Genomic DNA, 24,373 nt, shown 5'->3' with positions numbered 1-24,373 from the left:
TTTTATCTAGATAAAAATGTATTTACGCATCAAAAAACACCCTCACCGCCTCGCTCCCAGACAACCATCCTGCGCCCACTCAGCCCGGGTGAGAACCATGATCCATGTAGCCCAGGAACAAATTAGGTGACAGACCCTTGCTCAGAGTTCATCCATTAGTAGTGGCACACTGGTACAGGCAGCTGCAGGCTATTTTCCTTGAGACTTGAGAGAACGGTAATGTGCTTGCATCATGATATAGTGGTGAAGTAGAATCATTCACTGTCGGTCGTGTAACACCGTGTTTTGTATAACAGCGTCCCTAACCAAAAAATCATTTCCACAAACATAATCATATGAAAACAAACTGAATCCATCTACAGGGTCATGTACCGTGTGGCTTCGACATTAACAACAGAGAGCCATGGAAACAAACCAAGAACAGACGATAAACAGCTCATGAGGCCTGGAGAACAGAGAGCCCATCATGACGACAAGCTGCCGCCGCCCTGCTGCCAGAGGTTGATGATGTCAGTGGCCTGGTTGAGAAGGATGATCATCTGCTTCTGCGAGATCCACTCTTTCTCCTCCAGCTTTGCTCTGAGCTCCTCCCACGCATCCTTCCGTGGCCAAAAGTAGTACGGGCTCAAGGGGATGCTGCCGAAGCCCGGAACCATCTGGTCGAGGGCGATGCCGATGTTCTTCTCCATCCATATGAATTTCAGCACCAGCACCGGGTCCTGCTTTTCGGGCACCTCCACCTTGTACTGCCATACACAACTCAAATTTTCTCAGATTTCATTCTGGTAACGGAAATAACAGTCTGCATTAATAGATCCAATTCTGCAGTTCTAGAAAAGCTCAAAGCATGAAATAAAATGATTTCCAATCAGAATTACTATCCCACTGTCGGTTTTCCATTGTTAAACATCAATTTCATAATTCGATTTGGAAAAAAACAAACAGCTGAAGGCCGGTGGTACTACGCTGTAGTGTGCATTGGGTTATGAGTTTCAAAAACTCAGCTTCAGTGACCCTCAAAAAGTTCTCAAAGGTATGTTTTGAGGGTAATTCTAGTGTAATCAATCCTCACTCAATTCATGAATGAGCAATTCCATCGAAATGACGAAAGGGGGCCCATCTATACATATAAATAGCACATGTTGGACTGTTGGTATCATGAGCACTGTCGGCAGCAGTCAGTTCTAGAACATGTTATTACTTTCTCAGCCAAGTCAGTTAAAAAAAATGCCAGCCAAGTAAGAAAAATGGTGTACCAGTCTCAAATCCATGTAAAGGCTTAAACATGCTACTGCAGTAATTAACTAATTACCACTGCAGAAGTTCAAAACTAGAGGAAAAGCACAGCCCAATCATGTCCAACTAGATTAAGACGTTTCCAATTTTACTGTGTCCTGAACCAGCTAAATTAATGAATGGAAATGAGCAGCCTAAAACATTTCGATGAACCTAACTGAACTCCTTCCATGTAATAATGTCTGAACTGTAGGGAAATGAGCAAGTTGGGAGCAGATGAAAAGAGAATAACCTCCTCGCTTTCCTCCACGGCTTCCGCAGCTACTTCTCCACCAAGTGGCTCCTCTTCCCCCAAACCGACGTAGGGCTCCCCGGTGGCGGCGGCGAGGCTGCGGAGCGAGCGAACGGGCAGCTTCCTGCTGTGGAAGTGGACAATGCCGGGGTAGGAGGAGGAGGTGGTGGATGGTATGGGCAGGGAGACCCGGGGCCGCGAGGCGAGGGCCGGTGTCGTGGCGGGGTGGACGGACATGGGGAGCATGGTGTCCTTCCTTCCGGATAAGAGAGGAGGAAGACGATGGTGCCACAGTCTCTCTTCCTATCCCCGCCTTTTCAGCTGTCACCGGCGAGTGAGGAAACACTGGGCTAGGATAGTTCATGGGCTGGGCCTTGTAAAGCCGACTGCAGCAAGTACACCTCTCCTAACTTCCGGACCGCCTATTCGCCGCTCTTGCGGCGCTCCGCTGCAGGCGTGTCTTCATGACCCGTGCAGAATGCAGCCCAATAAAAGGTATGGTTTTTTCTGCTTAAATTTTAAAAATGTTTAAATTTGAAGAATGTTCAAATTTTAATTTTTTGAATTTTAAAATGTTCAAATTTTATAAAAATGTTTAAAATTTGAAACATTTCAAATTTTTCAAAAATTCCTAATAGGAAAAGGTTTAATTAAAAAAAGTTCACGTTACATTTTAAAAGTTCATGTTGTGAAAGTTTTATAAAAATAATAACCAGAAAACCAGAAGGAAAACCTAAAAGCATAGAAATACGAGAAATCAAAGAAAAATCCCAACAGGGGAAGAAAACCAAAAAGGAAAAAAAAGAAGAGAAAACTAGACAAGTGAATCTTTATCGTTGGCAGGAAACCTAGAGTAGAGGAGTAATGGGCCAACCCAACATAGGTGCGCCATGTGCAATGCCCTAGATAGATCCTGCAATAAGCGATAAAGTTTATAAAAAAACTAACCGGAAAACCAGAAGGAAAACCGAAAACCACATAAAAACAAAAAATTAAAGAATAAATGAAAGAAAAATCCAAATAGGGGAAGAAAACCAAAAAGGACAAAAAAAAGTAGACAAATGAATCTTTATGGATAGCATGAAACCTAGAGTAGAGGAGTAATGAGCCGACCCAACATACGTGCGCCAGGTGTGGTGCCTCATGTAGATCCCGCAACAAGCGGTGAATAGAAATCACCATAAAATTCAGAGTCGAACCATACTTGTTTTTTAGATATTTAGATTTTCACATTTTCAGGTTTTTCTTTTAATAAAAATTAAATTCAAAAAATAAAAATGTACTTTGTTATTAAAGGCGATCCAGGGGGCGGGGGGTTTGTGGAGTGCGCGGGGAGCAAAAAAAACCTTTTACACCGGTTCGTGCCACGAACCGGTGCTAAAGGGTTCGCGCCTGATGCCAACCCTTTAGCACGAACCGGTGCTGAAGACCTGGCCGCTTGAACCGGTGCTAATGCATCCTTTAGTCTGGGTTCGTAGCCCAACCGGTGCTAATGCTCCGGACAACACCAAACAATAGCCATGTGTTTTACTAGTGATGAGAAATTAACAATAAACGGTAAGGTGGGTATACCCGCGGGTATAAGACTATACACGCATAGTTGTTAGAATCATGATTCAACTATAAGATTCTACGACTTTATGACCAAAATTGAGTCTAACGATTCAACGATTCTACTAGGTAGAATCCTACAATTTGTGATCCTACCGATTCAAAATCATGATTCTAACAACATCACATGCCCTACCCATGACTTAAGTGGAATATGGGTACTACACATGGTTATAAAAGTGTACCCTGCGGGTATGCTACGCATGGGTACCCGTACCCATGGGTAAAATTGTCATTCTTAGTGGTCTTTCCAAGCAATTGTATCAAAGTTAAACTATCTTTATCCCACCACCCTACGAATATAATTTATTCCGTCCGTTTTGAAATAAGTGTGGCAACCTTAAGAAGAAATGAATGTATCTACACATTAAAATAGTTCTATATACATCAATATCTAAAAAAAACTTACGATAATTATTTTGGAACAGATGTAGTACATGCTAAGGTGCACACTTTTAAATTTGTAATAAAGTACAATAATTTTGGTCACATTGATGAGAAATTTTAGTTGAGTAGAATTTACAAAACAAAAATGTGTTACCAAAGTTGCTTTTCAACATGTGATTGTTGATGACCCACAAGTATAGGGGGTGTATCGTAGTATTTTCGATAAGTAAGAATGTCGATCCCAACGAGGAGCAGAAGGTGTTGACAAGCAGTTTCGATGAAGGATTCCCTGTAAATGCTCACAGACAAGTATTCAGGAGGTTTTGATGTAACAGTTGAATAAAGTACGAGTAAGTAAAGTGCGAGAGTAACAATTGCAGCGAGTGGCCCAATCCTTTTTAGCACAAAGGACAAGCCGGGTTGTTTACTTATAATGACCAAACGTTCTCGAGGACACACGGGATTTTAGTCTAGTGCTTTCGCTACATACGGCTAAATAATCTTCATTGTTATGATAAGTGTTGTGTGGGTGAACCTATGCTAATGTACCGCCCTTCCTAGGACTAATACATACTTGTGATTATACCCCTTGCAAGCATCCGCAACTACAAGAAAGTAATTAAGAATAAATCTAACCACAGCCTTAAACTCTGAGATCCTGCTATCCCTCCTGCATCGATATACCAACGGGGGTTTAGGTTTCTGTCACTCCGGCAACCCCGCAATCGGCAAACGAGTACAAGATGCATTCCCCTAGGCCCATAAAGGTGAAGTGTCATGTAGTCGACGTTCACATGACACCACTAGAAGAATAACACCACAACTTAAATATCATACCATTGAATATTACTCAACCATAGTTCACTACTAACATTTAGACTTCACCCATGTCCTCAAGAACTAAACGAACTACTCACGAGACATCATATGGAACATGATCAGAGGTGATATGATGATGAATAACAATCTGAACATAAACTTGGTTCAATGGTTTCACTCAATAGCATCAACAACAAGTAGAAATCGATACCGGGAGAGTTTCCCCTATCAAACAATCAAGATCAAACCCAAATTGCTACGGCGGTGACGGTGTCCAGCGGTGGAGACGGCGGTGATGATGGTGGAGATGATGATGATGGTGATGGAGATGATGTCCAGCTCGATGACGGTGACGATGGCGTCGATTTCCCCCTCCGGGAGGGAATTTCCCCGGCGGATTCCTGCCCGCCGGAGAGCTCTTTTCTCTCTGGTGTTCTCCGCCCCGCAGAGGCGGCTGTAACTCTTCGTGAGGTACCCTCTGTGGCTTAGGTCTTCGGGACGAAGGGTTTCGCGAAGAAAAGGAGGCGAAAGGGGCTGTGGGGCCCCCACACCACCAGGTGGCGCGGCCAGGCCATGGGCCGCGCCGGCCTGTGGTCTGGCCCCACCTTGGGCCTTCTCAGCTCCTCCTTCTGGCTTCCTTCGTCATCTTGAAAAATAGGATTTTGGTATAATTTCCTTCCACAGTTGATCTTCCGAAATATTGCGTTCTGACGGTGCTTTTTCCAGCAGAATCCTGGCTCCGGTGCTTGATCCTCCAATAATGATGAAACATGCAAAATAGATGAAATAACATAAGTATTGTATCCAAATATGAAATATATCAATGAATAACAGCAAATTATGATATAAAATAGTGATGCAAATTGGACGTATCAACTCGCCGCAAGCTTAGACTTCGCTTGTCCCCAAGCGAAACTGAACTCGGTAAACAGGACCACATGTTTATGGAGTGAAGAGTCGATAAATAAAATACGGACAAGAAGCATCATATTCATTCACACAAGACATTATAGTAAACAACTTCCTCATATAACTCAACTTGAAACAAGTATAAGGTAATCACAAATAAAGGTGCATAAGAAATCATAGTTGGTGATGGCAAACTTCGTTCTTGGTCAAAGAACAATTAACAGGTTATATTTATCTCTTTGAGCAGCGCTCTCATGTTAAAGTTTATATGGCACAACTTGCATACTCAATCATAATAGTCTCCTCGTAATCATTGATAACTTGCAAAGTTATATTCATTCAGATAAAACTTGTACTAAACAAAGAAGAATAAAAGACATGATGAAGCAAATCACAATATAATGGTTTGATCACAACTACTCAAATGCTTGCTTGAGATGGAGGGAAATAGGTTTACTGACTCAACATAAAGTAAAAGACAGGCCCTTCGCAGAGGGAAGCAGGGATTAAATCATGTGCTAGAGCTTTTTCAGTTTTGAAATCATATAAAGAGAATAAAAGTAACATTTTGAGAGGTGTTTGTTGTTGTCAACGACTGGTAGCGGGTACTCTAACCCCCTTGCCAGACAAACCTTCAAAGAGCGGCTCCCATATTATTTTCATTTTATGTGGCACTCCTTCCAACCTTTCTTTCACAAACCATGGCTAACCGAATCCTCGGGTGCCTGCCAACAATCTCATACCATGAAGGAGTGCCTTTTTATTTTAGTTTTATTATGATGATGACACTCCCCCCAACCTTTGCTTACACAAGCCATGGCTAACCGAATCCTTCGGGTGCCGTCCATCAATCACATACCATGGAGGAGTGTCTATTTAGTTTAATTAATTTGGGACTGGGAATCCCATTGCCAGCTCTTTTTGCAAAATTATTGGATAAGCGGATGAAGCCACTAGTCCATTGGTGAAAGTTGCCCAACAAGATTGAAAGATAAAACACCACATACTTCCTCATGAGCTGTAAAACATTGACACAAATAAGAGATACTAAGTTTTGAATTGTTTAAAGGTAGCACATGAAGTATTTACTTGGAATGGCGGAAAATACCATGTAGTAGGTAGGTATGGTGGACACAAATGACATAGGTTTGGGCTAAGGTTTGGATGCACGAGAAGTATTCCCTCTCAGTACAGGTTTTTGGCTAGCAAGGTTAATTAGCAAGCATAAGAGTTGAGGGAAACAAACAAATATACATGTGATAGAAACAATCATGTATCTTCCTTGTAAGCACAAACAATTTTAACTTCAGAATAATAAGCTATGAGCTAACAAGAAAGAAAGACAATGAAACAACTACATGTATTTCTCTTTTCTACTTAAACCTCAAAGTGTTGTTGCTATTGACCAATGCTAAGTTTGCCAAAACCAAATAGATTTATTCAATGCTCCCAAAGTGATACCAATACTAATGGCAAGATAAATCATATAATAGAGATTGCAAACTAAAATAAGATGTGCAATATGTAAATGATAAGACTTCTCATTAATATTCCATAACGATAACTCACACCAAGGGATACATAGATAACCAACTAAAGGAGAGATACTTCTAAACTGCAACCCATCTTATATGATAACTTCCCTACTCATGATATGACACTACTTGACAGTAAAAAGTAAAAGGTAGTGATGATGTGATACCGCGGCACTCCCCCAAGCTTGGAACAAACCAAGGGGATGCCAATACCGATGATGAATTACTCCTGCGGCGATGGTGGTGATGAACTCCTCCCGCGCTTCTTACAGATCTCCTTCAGCTTCAGTTTCTCAGCTTGGCAATTCTGCACTAAGACTCGAAGAGATTCATTGTTATCTGAAGTTGGCGATGATGACCTTGTGATGTGAATCGAGTGGTATTCCAGCATTCTTCGGAGACGGCAATTCTCCTCCTGGAGTATCTCCACTTCTCTTCTCAGAGCCCGATATTGATCACAAAACTCATCGGTAGTCCGTAGAGCTTCTTCCAACACAGGGAAGGAGTCGAGGCTAAGAGCGGGTGGTAACGGTCCCTGCAAGTTATGAGAAAAAGAACGTCGAGTGTCAACAGATCCCACCAAGATTTGCTTGCTCCCAACGGCTTGCTGCTCTTGTCTTGATGGCACCCTCTTCACCTCTTCCTCCGAAAGCCCCTTGCCCTTGTTGTTGGAGGCCATGGTGCTTCTAGACCGAAAACAGATCCTGGCAGAAACAGCTCGAAACAAAACACGTCGAGAAAACGATATACGGACCTCCAGGTCCGGGGATTATATAGCAAAAAATTTCACGACAAAAGGAAAGTACCAGATCGAACCAGAGTCGGAAAGGCGACGAGGCGGCCAAACCATAGGTCGGCGCGGGCCTGTGTCGAGCCGCGCCGGCCTATGGTGGCACACCCTCGTGCGTCTTTTCCACTCCGTTTCGATCTCGTAATTTTTCATATTTTCCAAAAACAGCAAAAATATTGTTCGGAAAGTAAATTGCGTACTTTTTATTACCAGTACTGTTACCTATTCAAAGTCGAGTTACGCGGCTTTGTCAATTTGCCCTTTGATGAAAGCCTCCGGTGTTTCCACTTGAATAATATCAACATCAACATTATAAGAATCACCTGAGATATAATGCTTGAGTCTTTGTCCATTCACCACTTGCGTGGCATTGCCTTGGAGAGAGCCAATTTTAATTGCTCCTGAACGATACACCTCCTCAACAACATACGGTCCTTCCCATTTCGAGAGTAATTTCCCTGCAAAGAATCTGAGACGAGACCGATACAATAGGACTTTATCCCCAATATTAAATTCTCTTTTGATAATCCTTCTATCATGCCATTTTTTAACTTTCTCTTTAAAGAGTTTAGCATTTTCATAAGCTTCACTTCTCCATTCATCTAGAGAACTCAATTGCAACAACCTCTTATTACCGGCAAGTTTAGGATCTTTATTTAATTCTCTAACAGCCCAATAAGCTTTGTGCTCTAGTTCTAAAGGTAAATGACAAGCTTTTCCGTAAACCATTTTATAAGGTGACATTCCCATGGGATTTTTATAAGCAGTTCTATAAGCCCATAGTGCATCCTTCAATTTACTAGCACAATTCTTTCTAGTTTTATTAACAGTCTTTTGCAAGATAGATTTAATCTCTCTATTTGATAATTCTACTTGCCCACTAATTTGAGGATGATAAGCGGAAGCGATTCTATGATTAATACCATATCTAGCAAGAGTTTTTCTAAAACCTCCATGAATAAAATGAGAACCTCCATCAGTCATAATATATCTAGGCACTCCAAATCTAGGAAAAATAATGTCTAAAAGCATTCTTAAAGAGGTCTCACCATCAGCACTTTTTGTAGGTATGGCTTCCACCCATTTAGTAACATAATCAACAGCAACAAGTATATGAGTGTTACCTTTCGAAGACGGAAAAGGTCCCATGAAGTCAAATCCCCAACAATCAAATGGTTCAATAACAAGAGTATAATTCATAGGCATTTCATTACGTCTGGAGATATTACCAACCCTTTGGCATTCATCACAAGATAAAATAAACTTTCTCGCATCCTTGAAGAGAGTTTGCCAATAAAAACCTGATTGTAGAACCTTTTGCGCGGTTCTTTCTCCGGCGTGATGTCCTCCATAAGCACTACCATGACATTTACTCAATATCTCTTGTTGTTCATATTCGGGAACACATCTTCGCATAATACCATCCACTCCTTCTTTATATAAGTGTGGGTCATCCCAGAAATAATGCCTCAAGTCATAAAAGAATTTCCTCCTTTGCTGAGCTGAAAAGGTTGGAGGCAAGTACTTGGAAACAATAAAGTTAGCATAATCAGCATACCAAGGACTGTCTCACGAGCTCACCTTTATTACAGCCAATTGTTCATTTGGAAAACTATCATTAACAGGAACAGGATCATAAGCAATATTTTCCAATCTAGACAAATTATCAGCAACAGGATTATCAGCACCTTTCCTATCTACAATATGTAAATCAAATTCTTGCAACAGAAGTACCCATCTAATAAGCCTAGGCTTAGCATCTTTCTTTGTCATAAGGTATCTAATTGCAGCATGATCAGTATGAATCGTAACTTTTGAATCAACAATATAAGATCTAAATTTATCACAAGCAAAGACTACAACTAACAATTATTTTTCAGTTGTAGCATAATTTCTTTGAGCAGCATCAAGAGTTTTACTAGCATAATGAATAACATTCAGTTTTTTATCTACTCGCTGTCCAAGAACAACGCCTACAGCAAAATCACTAGCATCACACATAATTTCAAAAGGCAAATTCCAATCAGGAGGTTCAACTACAGGAGCATTTGTTAAGGCTTTCTTTAGAGTTTCAAAAGCTTCATTACAATCATCATCAAAAACAAAAGGTACATCTTTTTGAAGAAGATTAGTAAGAGGCTTTGAAATCTTGGAGAAATCTTTAATAAATATCCTATAAAACCCAGCATGACCAAGAACACTACGAATACCTTTAACATCCCTCGGATAGGGCATCTTCTCAATTGCTTCAATTTTAGCTCTATCAACTTCAATACCTCTCTCAGAAATTTTATGTCCCAATACAATTCCTTCATTAACCATAAAGTGGCATTTCTCCCAATTAAGAACAAGGTTAGTTTCTTCACATCTCTGCAAAACTTTATCCAGGTTTCGCAAGCAACTATCAAAAGAATTCCCATAGACGGAAAAATCATCCATGAATACCTCTACAATACTCTCGCAAAAACCATGAAAAATAGCAGACATGCATCTTTGAAAAGTAGCAGGAGCATTACATAAACCAAAAGGCATACGTCTATAAGCATAAGTTCCATAGGGACAAGTAAAAGTGGTTTTCTCTTGATCTTTAGTTTTAACAGCAATTTGTGAAAACCCAGAATAACCATCAAGAAAGCAAAAATGAGTATTTTTAGACAATCTTTCTAGCATTTGATCAATAAATGGTAAAGGGTAATGATCTTTCTTAGTAACTTTATTAACTTTTCGAAAATCAATGCACATTCTATACCCTACAACTACTCTTTGAGGGATGAGCTCATCATTATCATTAGGCACAACAATCATTCCTCCTTTCTTGGGAACGCAATGCACAGGACTAACCCATCTACTATCAGCAATAGGATATATAATACCAGCTTCAAGAAGTCTTAATACCTCATTCCTTACCACTTCCTTCATCTTCAGAATTAAACGACGCTGAGGTTCAACAACAGGCTTCGCATCATCTTCCATATTAATGGCGTGTTGGCAAATAGAGGGAGAAATCCCCTTCAAATCATCAAGAGTGTAGCCAATAGCTCCTCGGTGTTTCTTCAATATTTCCAATAGCCTTTCTTCTTCAAACTCTGTAAGCTTAGAACTAATAATAACAGGATATATTTTCTTATCATCAATATGAGCATATTTAAGATTATCAGGCAATGGTTTTAAATCAAAGACAGGATCTTCCTTTGGTGGCGGTGTTGTACCCAGATCTTCCACCGGTAAATCATGCTTAAGAATAGGTTGGCGAAGAAAAATTTCCTCAAGCTCATCTCTTTCTTTCCTAAAAACTTCACTCTCGCTATCCTCCAAATGTTGCTGCAAAGGATTGTTAGGAACAAGAACAATAGATGCACACTGCTCCATTTTAAAATCATCACTAGGCAAATCAGCTTTATAAGGAGTTCTGGTAAATTTAGAGAAGTTAAACTCATAAGATTTACCAGCAAATTTAGTCAAAATTTTCTCTTTCTTGCAATCTATAATAGCTCCACAAGTATTTAGAAAAGGTCTACCAAAAATAATAGGACAATAATCACTAGCAGCAGAACCAAGTACCAAAAAGTCAGCAGGATATTTAATCTTACCGCATAAAACTTCCACATCTCGAACAATACCAATTGGAGAAATAGTTTCTCTATTAGCCAGCTGAATAACCACATCAATATCTTCAAGTTCACAAGAATCAATTTCGTGCATAATCTCCGTGTAAAGCTCATAAGGAATAGCACTAACACTTGCACCAATATCACATAATCCATAATAGCAATGATCACCAATTCTAACAGATAGCATAGGAACACTAACTTGTTTGGGTTTATTAGGATGTGAAACAATATTAGAAGCATCTTCACAGAAAATAATATGACCATCCTCCACATTTTCAGTCACAAGATCTTTAACTATTGCAACAGCAGGTTCAATTTTTATTTGTTCTTCAGGTTCTATAGGTTTCTTTTCACTTTTATTAACCGCACTATTTATAACAGAGTACTCCTTCATTTTAGCAGGGAAAGGAGTTTTTTCAAGGGATTTCTATTTTCGTGCCCTCAGGTCCTTAGTTGTACTCAGTTTTCCCCAGCTCCTTAGTTTTTCCTCAGTTTTCCCCAAGCCCTTGTCTGAACCGCAGAAGGAGCTCGGACGGAAGGAATCCGTTAAGTTGACCGTTCCGTGCTGACGAGTGGGGTCGTGTCGTTTGTGGGGTCGCGTCGTGTGGGACCGCGTCGTGTGGGGCTGGTAGGAAGGGACCGCGTGGGACAGGACGAGGCCGTGTTTGTGTGGCCGTAGCGTGTGGGGCCGTAGCGTGTGGGTCCGGGACGGGGGCACGAGTGGTTTCTGTCTCTTTCGCCCAGATTAGCAGTTTTCAATGTACCTTTTTCCTCTCTATCGCTCGATCTCATTCATATTTGATAGCCCAAATTGGTAGCAAATCTAGAGCAGCTTCTCCTTCTGTTTTTTAACGCCATTCATTTCTTTATGCCTTCGTTTTTACCCAATCAGGTAGGAAATCTAGGGCACAAATCCAGAGAAAAAATATAGGATAAGCTGCATACAGCAACCAACATAGCATAGATATATTCAGGACAGATCCAAAAGTAGTACCGATAGATCCAACATAAGCTACATTTTACATGAAATTAAGCTGCTCTACAGATAGAGCAGTCACATACAGAGAGTGCAGTAGGCACGTTCAACGCCTCCAGGTAGCGCGTGTGACTCGCTTGGAGGTTGCGCAGGTGAATCCCAAGTGCTTTGTGTTTGGTCATGTACGCATGCACGTTCACGGTCCTTCCAACTCTAGCGCCACATCTGCCAATGGATTCAGCATGGTTTGTCACGCCCCGAAACCAGACCTGGGAGAATGACAGTCGCCGCGCGCTTATAGACCGAAAAGCCTATACACACGCAAGGCTAAGAATGCAGGCAAAACCAGCACAGTGGATCTCGACAAGCTCATCTATTCAATTTACACATTCTTTTTTACATTTACAACTGAATATTCAATTCTCTAAGTCGATTCCCACCCTGCCGATTCAGCCTAACTTCTCAAATGTCGACTTCTCCTCCGCGATCTTAAGTTAGTGTCGACTGCATCTAGAAAAATGGAGGAAGCAAGGGTGAGTACGATAAATCATACTTAGCAAGTAGTATAACAAAGATGATCAATGGATTAGCCAAAATCAAAGGAGAATGACAAAGTGTTAGTCGGAACCGGATATCATGGATACGACAAAGGAATGAAAATTAGCGGAAATGGACAAGGAAAATATTGGCATCACACATGACAGCAAGCTTCCCTACCCGGGAGTCACAGGGGTGAAATTTCACACTTTTACGCTCTGCAGAGGGGTACTCCGACATCGACAGCCTCGACCAGAACCACGAGAGGTTCCGTAAGAGCAGAGTTCTTTAGCCCGCCGGGACACGACAACTTGACTTACTAGTATGGGTCGCTCCCAAGGATCCATCACCGATACCCTGTTCGGACCAAGCGTCGTTCCCATTGGAGAACTCAGACAGTCCCATACCTGAACTATGACCGGTACAATATGTTTGCCGTCGTGACACCAATACAGATCAACGGAAATATTTAGACAGATAAATAACAATAATTGTAGAAGTGAGGCCAAAACAATATTCTTGTGGCTCCGCACAAGCCCCTGTAAATCATACATATTTTATCAAGACTGAGAGACACATCTCTCTCCAACGGCACCATGATCCAAGATCTTGTGCAACAACATCCAAGAGGTTAACAAGAATTCAACAATAGCAATATGAGAGCAAGGATTCAAGTGATTTTCAAAGGGAAGCAAACTAGCTGAGCAGCTACTTGCATGATCAAAGAATTAGCAGGGCATCCACTTTCATACTCCACCGATCAAAGAAAATAGCAACGGGATAGGATTGGTAGGGTAACTACTTGCCTTGATAATAAGATCATAACCATGTTAGCACTATTCTTATCGATCAACCACTCGACTCCGCTCTCCACGGCATATGGATCAATTCTCTCCGTACAAGGTATGCATCCGTGCCGCCATGCACTTAGCTCCTCGTCGGACTTTCTCTCACTCTCTGAATATTAGTGGTCTTACTCTCTTTTTCTGCCTTCGCTCTTGTTCGACGCAGGGGGTAAAAGCTAGAAACGCTGGTATTTATAGGACTTGAGCACCGTGGGAACTCCAGCTAAATATCTAAGCCGCGCTGGCCCTTGCCGCTTGCCGTCTTGACCCTTCGGGTGACCCTTTGAAGCAGTGTAGAAATCGTCGCTTGCTGCTGCCCCTCCAAGCGAGACAGGATCACTTCCAGTGCACGTACGTGTCAGTCAATAACGTGATGGCTTCCATTCTGAAGTCCACGCAGAAGATTTGGGCTTCCAAGCCACTCCTATGCTGCCAGCAAAGCTATAACACCCAGCCACGTTTTGCCTTTCATAATTGAGTACCATGCATGAACCCTGCCGACATGAAATCAAGCCAAAGCTGCACTTCTATTCCTCTCTCACGTAGTACTAGTTACCTACTTTTAATTTGCTCCATCGACGTGCACTAGTACTACTGGTTAGTGATCAGGTAAAAGAGAGTTAGCTTTCCATTGTAATTAACTTCTCTAAATTTGTTGCAATCCATTAAAAAGTCCAATTTTAGGAAAATCATGATAGCAAAAATCACAATTAGAAGTTAGTAATTTTTTTTTCACCTTGCTTAATTAATAGGCTAAAAATTCGGGTTATCACATGGTTCACCAGGGAGTTGAAGTCGGTGGCGCGGAGCTTCCTGTTGCAGAAGGGGCACTTGTAAATGCCTCGAGCAAAAGGGCCATCGTAATGGCCGGACTGCAGCCTCCTGAGGACGTGACGAGTCTTGGTGTGGAAGGACTCGTCGTCGCTGTCGACGTCGCTGCTCTACACCTGTCACGTAGCACCAAAGATCGTGCAAAAAACACGGAGTCAATTGCAACGATGATGGAACAGAGAGTGAACAAAAAATCATGCATGATAATATGGGCTCGAAAAAAAGAGGTAGCCTCAGTTACATTGGACACACTTATATCCAGGATTTGAGTCAGCAAACCAAAGATCATGCACAACAAATTTGTACACACCAATTGTTTACTGACCAAACCCTGAATCAATTTATGCCCAAATATTCATCATCATCGGCACAAATCTTAAACAAAAGCAAATCACAAACACTAATAACGCAAGATCTAACACAAAAGGATCGAACTAGGAACAGACGAACAGTAATAACGCAAGATCTAACAAAAAAGGATTGAACTAGGAACAGACGAACCGTAATAACGGTAGATCTAACACAAAATGATTGAAATGAGATAAGAACAAGGGAACAAAGGGTTACCTCCGGCTCGTTGTCGACGATGGTGGTGTCGTAGGGGTTCTCCGGCGCGCGTCGTCTTGCACTTTGGTTCGTACGGGTCCCAATCGACGGGGGCCTCGGACGGGGCGGCGGCCGATGCGCCGGCTGCTACGATGGAAGCAGCGACAGGGGCCTGGACGGGGCGGCGGCTGATGTGCCGACAATGGGCATCTCATTCTTCTCCATCGCCGGCGGTTTTCTTCGGGGTTTTTCTTCGGTTGTGGAGAAGATGATGGGACAGAGAGGCGGTTGCGGTGAGCCGGTGAGAACGTGCGTCGAGGGAGAGAAAGAGGGGCTCTATAAAGACGAAGGTGGCGTGTACCGCAACACGCGTCCGCTATGCACGGCAACACGCGTCCGCTATGCACGGCTGCAGCGTGCACCGCTACCCGAGTCTAACCCTGGGACGTTTGGTGTACTCGGTTATAACCTCGGGCCTTATACAGAAATTTTATCTCGTACTCAGTTTTCCCCTCGAGGACTTAGACCGGCAAGTGCAATATACTCAGTTTTACCCTCGGTAGCTGGTCAACAGAGAGTCAACAAATGAGATTAACATAGCTAATTGAGTCATTTCATGCGCAAAAAAATCCAAAAATAAAAACATAGTGCCAACTACTCATGGATTCTTCGTACGCAACCTGCCACCTAGAAAACCTTAACAAACATATATAAATCAAGTTTTACCAGAAATTGCCACTTCTCTGAATCACTAGTGTAGCTATGAAGATGCATGGTTTTCCACCCAAACCCCTTTGCAAAACATCTTTCCCAAAACATAGTTTGTCTAAATGATGCCATAATTGTCACACTCATGTATATTTGAATTGCAAATAATTTGATGTAGCCCAATATGAATTATATTGTACAAAACACACATTTTTCATTTTGTAATTCTTTTGTTTGAATCCCTTAGTCTATTTACTATTTATGTGCCCTTGGATTCTTAGTACTACTCAGTTTTGCCCTCAAAATCTTGTCACAAATGCTCGAGAAGCCCAAACTTATCCCGATTGGTTGAGCCGTTGTCACACGGATCGACTCCACGAACCGTTGATCCACCGATCTAACGGGCGGTATACCCCTATCCGTCTCTTCGTGGCAACCTCTCTCTCTCTCTCTCTCTCTTCGTGGCCACCCATCTCTCTCTCTGTCGGTGGAGAATGCAATGACGAGTTTGCCACTTAATATAGTTTGGGATATAGTATTGGTATAAACATGAGGCATACATATTTGCGGATTTCGGTGATTGCATTATTTGTCAGCCCTCTAACAATTATCAACTATCTTGAGCTGTCCTTTTCTTTTAGGGAATATAGTTTGGGATATAGTATTGGTATTTTGAAAAGGCCTAAAAGTGGTATAATTTTGTTATAAACATGAGGCATACATTTTTGCGGATTTCGGCGATTGCATTATTTGTCACCCCTCTAACAATTATCAACTATCTTTAGCTGTCCTTTTCTTTTAGGGAATATAGTTTGGGATATGGTATTGGTATTTTGGAAAGGCCTAAAAGTGGTATAATTTTGGTATAAACATGAGGCATACATATTTGCGGATTTCGGGGATTGCATTATTTGTCACCCCTCTAACAATTATCAACTATCTTGAGCTGTCCTTTTCTTTTAGGGAATATAGTTTGGGTTATAGTATTGGTATTTTGAAACGGCCTAAAAGTGGTATAATTTTGTTATAAACATGAGGCATACATTTTTGCGGATTTCGGCGATTGCATTATTTGTCACCCCTCTAACAATTATCAACTATCTTTAGCTGTCCTTTTCTTTTAGGGAATATAGTTTGGGATATGGTATTGGTATTTTGGAAAGGCCTAAAAGTGGTATAATTTTGGTATAAACATGAGGCATACATATTTGCGGATTTCGGTGATTGCATTATTTGTCACCCCTCTAACAATTATCAACGATCTTTAGCTTTCCTTTTCTTTTAGGGAATATAGTTGGTAATTTCGGTGAATGCACACACTAACTTTGAAAACAACTACAAGTACATGTAACTGAATAATGGATTTGTAACAAGGTATCCCTTGTAACAACTTCTAGCGCCTGGTGAGCAATGATAAGAATCCGATCGTAATTACACAACAAAAAAAACAACCAGCCATCAGATTAGCTTGCTTCTTCAACTCGATCAGCTGCCTTAACTGCTTGTTCATTTTCTTCAGTTCTCCCTTCACTTCCACCAGTTCTGCATTGGGAGCAGTCGGCAGAATCGGCAGGACCCTAATCGGCACGGCCCCTCGCTCCGCCGCATTCTCTACAAAGAAGTCCCCCTCCCAAATTGCGCCCCCCAATAGCGCCAATTGATTCCTGCAACTGAAGCCTCTGAACGTACACATCGATCCACTCGAAATGCCTGCATTTCTTCAAGATCTGAAAACAACAACGTGAACCCTAAATCCCAAATTCGAGGGAATAAAAAGAAAATCGAGAGAAAACAGAGAAATTGGAGCGAGATCTAACCTTATCCCCCTCTCTATATGGCAAGCTCTCGCATGCAACGAACTCACGTCCACGGTTGCCGTTCTCGTCCGTCTTACAGATCGACCGCTTCAGAGGCTCCTGGCGTGGGCAGTCAGGGCATCTTGTCAAAGGCACGGGTCCATACTGCGGCCATGAAGAACGGGAGGTCGAAGAGAAACTAGACATCACCCGCCTACCGGAGAAGGGCTGCCGCTGGCGGAGAAGAAGAACAATGGGGCGCGGAGAAAGAAAGGCGAAGCAATGGCACGGGCACGGGCGCGGGGCTGGCTCGGGCTCCCATTTTGCAACGGTCACCTGGGTAAGCTGTGGGTCCGGCGCACTTAACGTGGACAAGTTGTGGGTCCCACGATGATCTGGATAAGTGAAGACGTGTCCACTGCGGGGCACCAACAGCGGCCCCACTTGCCAGCACCAACCAACGTCAACTAACGGGATTCCTTCCGTCCGACCTCCTTCTGCGGGTTTCAGACAAGGTTTTGGGGAAAACTGAGGAAAAACTAAGGGGCTGGGGAAAACTGAGCACAACTAAGGAACCGAGGGCACGAAAATAGAAATCCCTTTTTTCAATATAAGCTTCAGGAATAACATGATCAGCAGTTTCAACTACAACGCATTTATTAATAGATGAATCAATTTTATCTTTATACGGTTCATGATACTTATCAAAATTCTTCTTAGGAAATTCATAATGAGAGGCAAAACCTTTATAAAGATTTGCAGCAACTTGAGAATCAAGACCATATGTAGCACTCATATTACGAAATTTATCAGTATCCATAAAAGCTTCAATGCATTTGTAATCATAAATTATACCTGATTCTCTATCCTTGTCGTTCTCCCAACCTTCAGTATTTTCTTGGATCCGATCAAGAATGTCCCTCTTAAACTCTTCTTTGTTGCGTGTAAATGATCCAGAACAAGAAGTATCCAGCAAGGTCTTGTCTTGAAAAGAAAGTCTTGCATAGAAATTATCAATAATAACATTACCAGGAAGCTCATGAATGGGGCATTTGAGCATTAAAGACTTCAATCTCCCCCAAGCTTGGGCAATACTCTCTCCATCATGAGGCCAAAAATTATAGATGCGATTCCGATCCTTGTGAATTTCACTTGGAGGATAGAACTTAGAATAAAACCGGGGCACAATATCATTCCATTCAAGAGAATCCCCATTATCCAGTAATTTATACCAATGCGCCGCCTTACCAGACAGCGATATAGAGAATAGTTTCTTCCTCACTTCATCCATAGCAATACCTGCACACTTGAATAAACCGCATAATTCATGTAAGAACAATAAATGATCTCCAGGGTGGACAGTTCCATCCCCTTCATAGCGGTTATCCATAACACGTTCAATAATTTTCATAGGTATTTTATATGGTATCACTTCCTCACCTGGCGCCTCATCCACTACCATTGTAGTAGTAGTAGATTTCCCAAATAGAAATTGAAGGGAAGATCTCTCCATAATGACTTATAGCAGCAGGCAGAAATAAAATCAGCACAAACAGTAAAGGTTTTCCTTACCAATTCCACTTACCAATAGCGCTTCACTCCCCGGCAACGGCGCCAGAAAATAGTCTTGATGACCCACAAGTATAGGGGGTGTATCGTAGTATTTTCGATAAGTAAGAATGTCGATCCCAACGAGGAGCAGAAGGTGTTGACAAGCAGTTTCGATGAAGGATTCCCTGTAAATGCTCACAGACAAGTATTCAGGAGGTTTTGATGTAACAGTTGAATAAAGTACGAGTAAGTAAAGTGCGAGAGTAACAATTGCAGCGAGTGGCCCAATCCTTTTTAGCACAAAGGACAAGCCGGGTTGTTTACTTATAATGACCAAACGTTCTCGAGGACACACGGGATTTTAGTCTAGTGCTTTCGCTACATACGGCTAAATAATCTTCATTGTTATGATAAGTATTGTGTGGGTGAACCTATGCTAATGTACCGCCCTTCTTAGGACTAATACATACTTGTGATTATACCCCTTGCAAGCATCCGCAACTACAAGAAAGTAATTAAGAATAAATCTAACCACAGCCTTAAACTCTGAGATCCTGCTATCCCTCCTGCATCGATATACCAACGGGAGTTTAGGTTTCTGTCACTCCGGCAACCCCGCAATCGGCAAACGAGTACAAGATGCATTCCCCTAGGCCCATAAAGGTGAAGTGTCATGTAGTCGACGTTCACATGACACCACTAGAAGAATAACACCACAACTTAAATATCATACCATTGAATATTACTCAACCATAGTTCACTACTAACATTTAGACTTCACCCATGTCCTCAAGAACTAAACGAACTACTCACGAGACATCATATGGAACATGATCAGAGGTGATATGATGATGAATAACAATCTGAACATAAACTTGGTTCAATGGTTTCACTCAATAGCATCAACAACAAGTAGAAATCGATACCGGGAGAGTTTCCCCTATCAAACAATCAAGATCAAACCCAAATTGCTATGGCGGTGACGGTGTCCAGCGGTGGAGACGGCGGTGATGATGGTGGAGATGATGATGATGGTGATGGAGATGATGTCCAGCTCGATGACGGTGACGATGGCGTCGATTTCCCCCTCCGGGAGGGAATTTCCCCGGCGGATTCCTGCCCGCCGGAGAGCTCTTTTCTCTCTGGTGTTCTCCGCCCCGCAGAGGCGGCTGTAACTCTTCGTGAGGTACCCTCTGTGGCTTAGGTCTTCGGGACGAAGGGTTTCGCGAAGAAAAGGAGGCGAAAGGGGCTGTGGGGCCCCCACACCACCAGGTGGCGCGGCCAGGCCATGGGCCGCGTCGGCCTGTGGTCTGGCCCCACCTTGGGCCTTCTCAGCTCCTCCTTCTGGCTTCCTTCGTCATCTTGAAAAATAGGATTTTTGGTATAATTTCCTTCCACAGTTGATCTTCCGAAATATTGCGTTCTGACGGTGCTTTTTCCAGCAGAATCCTGGCTCCGGTGCTTGATCCTCCAATAATGATGAAACATGCAAAATAGATGAAATAACATAAGTATTGTATCCAAATATGAAATATATCAATGAATAACAGCAAATTATGATATAAAATAGTGATGCAAATTGGACGTATCAATCGTACAAAAACTCATGATTGACGTGACGAATTTAAGGGGCATCGGCGGCGGATTTGTAAGGGAGAGAGTGGGGAGATACTGAGATGAGAGAGCCATCTGGGAAGAGGTAGTGACAAGTGGGGCCATTTCATAAAATTATCTAAGTGTATTTTTATGAAATAAAATAAATCAAATATGTATGTACATGTCACACATTCTTTTGGTACCGGTTCCACACTTTTGGTACCGCTAGGTATGATCAGTCTGATGCCACCTATTTTATCCCCGCTAGATCGGGATGGATCGACGGTGTCGAAAATGCCAACGAATAAATTGCTGTTTTCCAAAAAAAGAATTTAGGGAATTTGCTAGAAACATGAAAAATTTCTAACGGGGATACATCCAATGAATATTTATAAGCTGCCTGGATTTTTATTTTCAAATCACAGTGGTCATTTCAAGCATTTATATCAACGTCAAGCTATCATTATCCTAGCCTACTCATAGTGTAATAAGGTACGTCCTAAAAGGTGCAGACTCAATTTGGTCTTAGCGAAGAGAAATTTATGTTGATTAAAATTTGCAAAACAAAATTACGCAACTGAAAACTAGCAAAGGTAGAATTCAACATGTGATCCTACAAAAAAAAACAGATGATTGAGTCCATAGCAAGTAGATTCGGGTCGGTGTATATTGCTGGTAAAAATGGCTATAGAATTACAATAGTCAAGAACAGTAGTAACAAATATTAGTCTTACAGAACATGTAATTTGGCCGAATGAAACATGCAATAAATTCGAGCGTCGTCTCACACGTTTAATCAGAGCGTACTGTGTCAGATAGATCAGAGCATTAGTCCCATCTTATTCCACGGTGACCACTAACTATTTACTGTGTCATGTGCCCGGTCGTTTGCGCGCGCGCAGGCAAGCCGAAGGTCAGCACTCAGAACTCCTGCGCCGGCGAGTACTCCTCGTGCTCGGGCACCGCCGCCGGCGACGTGGAAGAGTTCACCAGGTTCAGTATGCTGTTCCAGTAGTTCTTCTCCTCCTCCGTCTCGTGCGCCTTGGCGTCCTCCGCTTCGGCGTCGATGCTCCCCGCCTGCCTTGTAGTGTTGTGGTTCAAAGAAACGTCGAGAAGCAGCCCGGTGAAGCCCGCTGCGGCGAAGCCCGCGTCGGCGGCGTCGACGTCATTGCTCCAGTGGTGGCTCTGGTCCTTGCACGCCTCCTCGTACGCTTGCATGGGCTGCTGCATGGCGGCGCGCACGGCGGCGCCGTGCGCCTCCAGCACGGACGCGAGCGCCGCGCCGCCGTCGGCGAAGCTGAGCGTGGAGGTCGGCGAGTCGAGGCCGTGCGCGGCGGGGTGCGGCAGGTACTGCGCGGAGGTGGAGCTGTTGGAGGCGGAGGCGGCGGCGAGCGCGCGCAGCTTGGCCTCGCGGGCGAGGCGCGCCTCGGCCTCGAGCCTTGCGCTCTCCCACTGCGCCGTGTGGCTGAGGTGCGCCGCGGCCTTGGCGTGCTGCGCGCCGGCCTCGGCGCCGCCGTCGGCGCCGCCGGGAGCGTCGGAGCGCGGCTTGTGCGTGACGGGGTCGATGCCCATCTTGGCGAGGCGCTTCTTGAGGTGCGTGTTCCAGTAGTTCTTGATCTCGTTGTCGGTGCGCTTGGGCAGGTGCGTGGCGATCGCCGACCACCTGCGCACAACAGCGCCGATGGACAGGAGAAAAATCTCAGAATTCACATCAAAATTACTGCATGCAAAATCTTCTCGAAACGATCGCTGGGATGGATTCAAGGGGTGCATATCCAATTGGCCATGCAGATGCAGTAGCACAGACTAGAGACAGAGTGCAGAGATCCATGATAGGAGCAGGGCGTGCGAGTCAAATGGCGAGAGTGCAGGTGGCTACAGTGTACCGGAACCGCCAACACTGGTCCACGGCGATGCATGGGGGGCTCCCCTCCTCCTCCACGCCATTAATGACAAGCTTGAATGCCGAATCATGTTGAAAAGAGAAGGGAAAATTCGGGGGGGAGGCACACATGGCCCAACTTTTACACGCTTTTTCCCCAAGTTGATGCGTGCATTCATTCACCAGCTCGCGCTACTCATGCGTGCATAGTGGTTCTACAGGCCCGGCCAGCTAAATGATGAACTACACGAGTACTTTTTTCTGTCAGGAAAAAAAAAGGATGAACAGCGATGCTACTACTAGTTCTGAGCAGCACAGTGAGATCACAGTAAAACGGAGACGATCGGCATCTCTGATACAGAGATGATCGCTGCTCTGAGATCGCAATTCCAGATGAAGTTTCCTAATTCATGGGCTAATTATGCACAATGCAGGGGAAAATGTTGTGTACGTTGTTGCTGCAACCCAGAGAAGAGTAGCAGTACGCTGCAAGCATTTTACTACTGCGATCTCACGCCCTCATAAATTTGTGAACTTTAAAGAAGACTAGTACACTCTACTAGGGTGCCGCATGATCACTAGCTAGCGTGTTCTTGACCTGGCCGGTCTCGGTCAAGTCAGCAAACTAGTAGGAGCAGTCAAAATTGTCCCAGGAGGTCGAATTCCATCGCGCATGATCCTCTCAGGTACGGTACGTGATTAATCAAGAGAATTTAGGGTGGGTGCAAGTGCAAATTAGATAGTGGGCGAATGGATCATCAGAAGTACCTGTTGCCGAGGAGCGCGTGTAGCTGGATGATGGTCTGCTCCTCCTGGAGGCTGAACTTTCCCCGCTTGATGTCCGGGCGGAGGTAGTTGGTCCACCGGAGCCGGCAGCTCTTGCCGCACCGCTGCAGCCCTGCAAAACCCCATTGATTTTTGTTGTCCACATCAGAAACAATTCAGGTAACCACGCAGAGCAGAATGCAGGACTGAATTAGTAAGCAGTCGATGCGGTTAAGATGGATGGGGCGCGGGGTGGTGAGCTGACTGACCGGCCTTGGCTGGCAGGGAGCGCCAGCATCCGTGGCCCTGCTGCTCGATGTAGGAGAGCAGCTTCTGGTCCTCCTCCGGCGTCCACGGCCCCTTCTTCAGCCCCTCCTTCTCGCAGCACGGCGATCGCCCCATCACCGCAATCCCCTGATCACAAGCTCCAACTCTCTGTATCTTCCCTCTTAATTCCTTACTCGCGCTCGCTCACACGAATTTCTCCCCGTCCGGCCTCCCTTTCTTTTTCACTCGCTCAAGTAACTAGTAGCCTGGCCTGATCGATCAAGTGAATTGACTACGGGAGATCTTCTTGGCAGGGGCAGTGACTACGAGCGAGCGAGTACAGTGGCTCGCAATGTATGTGTGCCAGTGAGCAGAGTGAGAGGGAGAGGACAAGTGAGGAAGGAGAGGCAGTGATCGAGTCGAGTGGAGTGAAGTAGCGTGTGGTGCAGTGTGGCTATAGCTTTTGTGCGGAGGTCGGTGTAGACGCATAAATAGAGCAAGGGCGCGGTATCTTCTTCGGGCACCGCGACCTCCGCGCGCGGGCCCGGCGCGTCAGCGTGAGCTCCGGCGAGGGCAGGACGGGCATTTCGCCGGAACCATGGCTGCCAATCGCGATCCACCCGATGAGAGGGCGAGCATTTAATCGGAGCCGGGCCGAGTCTCTCCCCCGATCGATCGATCAGATGCATGGTCCTTCTCCCATCTCGGCGCCCGCGCGCTGTGTGGTGAGGTGGCCGGCGAGCGTACGGCGTGTCGTCTTCCTGCGCCCATCGCCGCGCCTTCATGGCGCACAGGACCGATCCGGCTCGCCGCGAGACCACTGTTGCTGGCGAGCTGCCGCCACATGCACGCAAAATCAATCTAAAAACTTCCAACAGTAAAC

At 43.9% G+C, this 24,373-nt stretch overlaps 2 protein-coding genes across 2 annotated transcripts; both read right to left on the bottom strand.

The window, feature by feature from the left end:
• Positions 1-238: 238 nt before the first annotated feature.
• Positions 239-1,827, bottom strand: LOC127335126 (small ribosomal subunit protein cS23). The gene is made up of 2 exons (XM_051361717.2): positions 1,529-1,827; positions 239-746 (listed from the first exon to the last, which is right to left on the bottom strand). The coding sequence occupies exons 1-2, from the start codon at positions 1,772-1,774 to the stop codon at positions 465-467; spliced, it is 528 nt and encodes a 175-aa protein (XP_051217677.1). The 5' UTR covers positions 1,775-1,827; the 3' UTR covers positions 239-464.
• Positions 1,828-21,225: 19,398 nt separating this feature from the next.
• Positions 21,226-23,960, bottom strand: LOC127335125 (transcription factor MYB16). The gene is made up of 3 exons (XM_051361716.2): positions 23,493-23,960; positions 23,227-23,356; positions 21,226-22,239 (listed from the first exon to the last, which is right to left on the bottom strand). The coding sequence occupies exons 1-3, from the start codon at positions 23,623-23,625 to the stop codon at positions 21,498-21,500; spliced, it is 1,005 nt and encodes a 334-aa protein (XP_051217676.1). The 5' UTR covers positions 23,626-23,960; the 3' UTR covers positions 21,226-21,497.
• Between the last annotated feature and the right edge of the window lie 413 nt (positions 23,961-24,373).

This window comes from Lolium perenne, chromosome 2, assembly GCF_019359855.2.
Source record: "Lolium perenne isolate Kyuss_39 chromosome 2, Kyuss_2.0, whole genome shotgun sequence".
NCBI lineage: Eukaryota > Viridiplantae > Streptophyta > Magnoliopsida > Poales > Poaceae > Lolium > Lolium perenne.
This window is presented reverse-complemented; position numbering and strand designations above follow the sequence as displayed.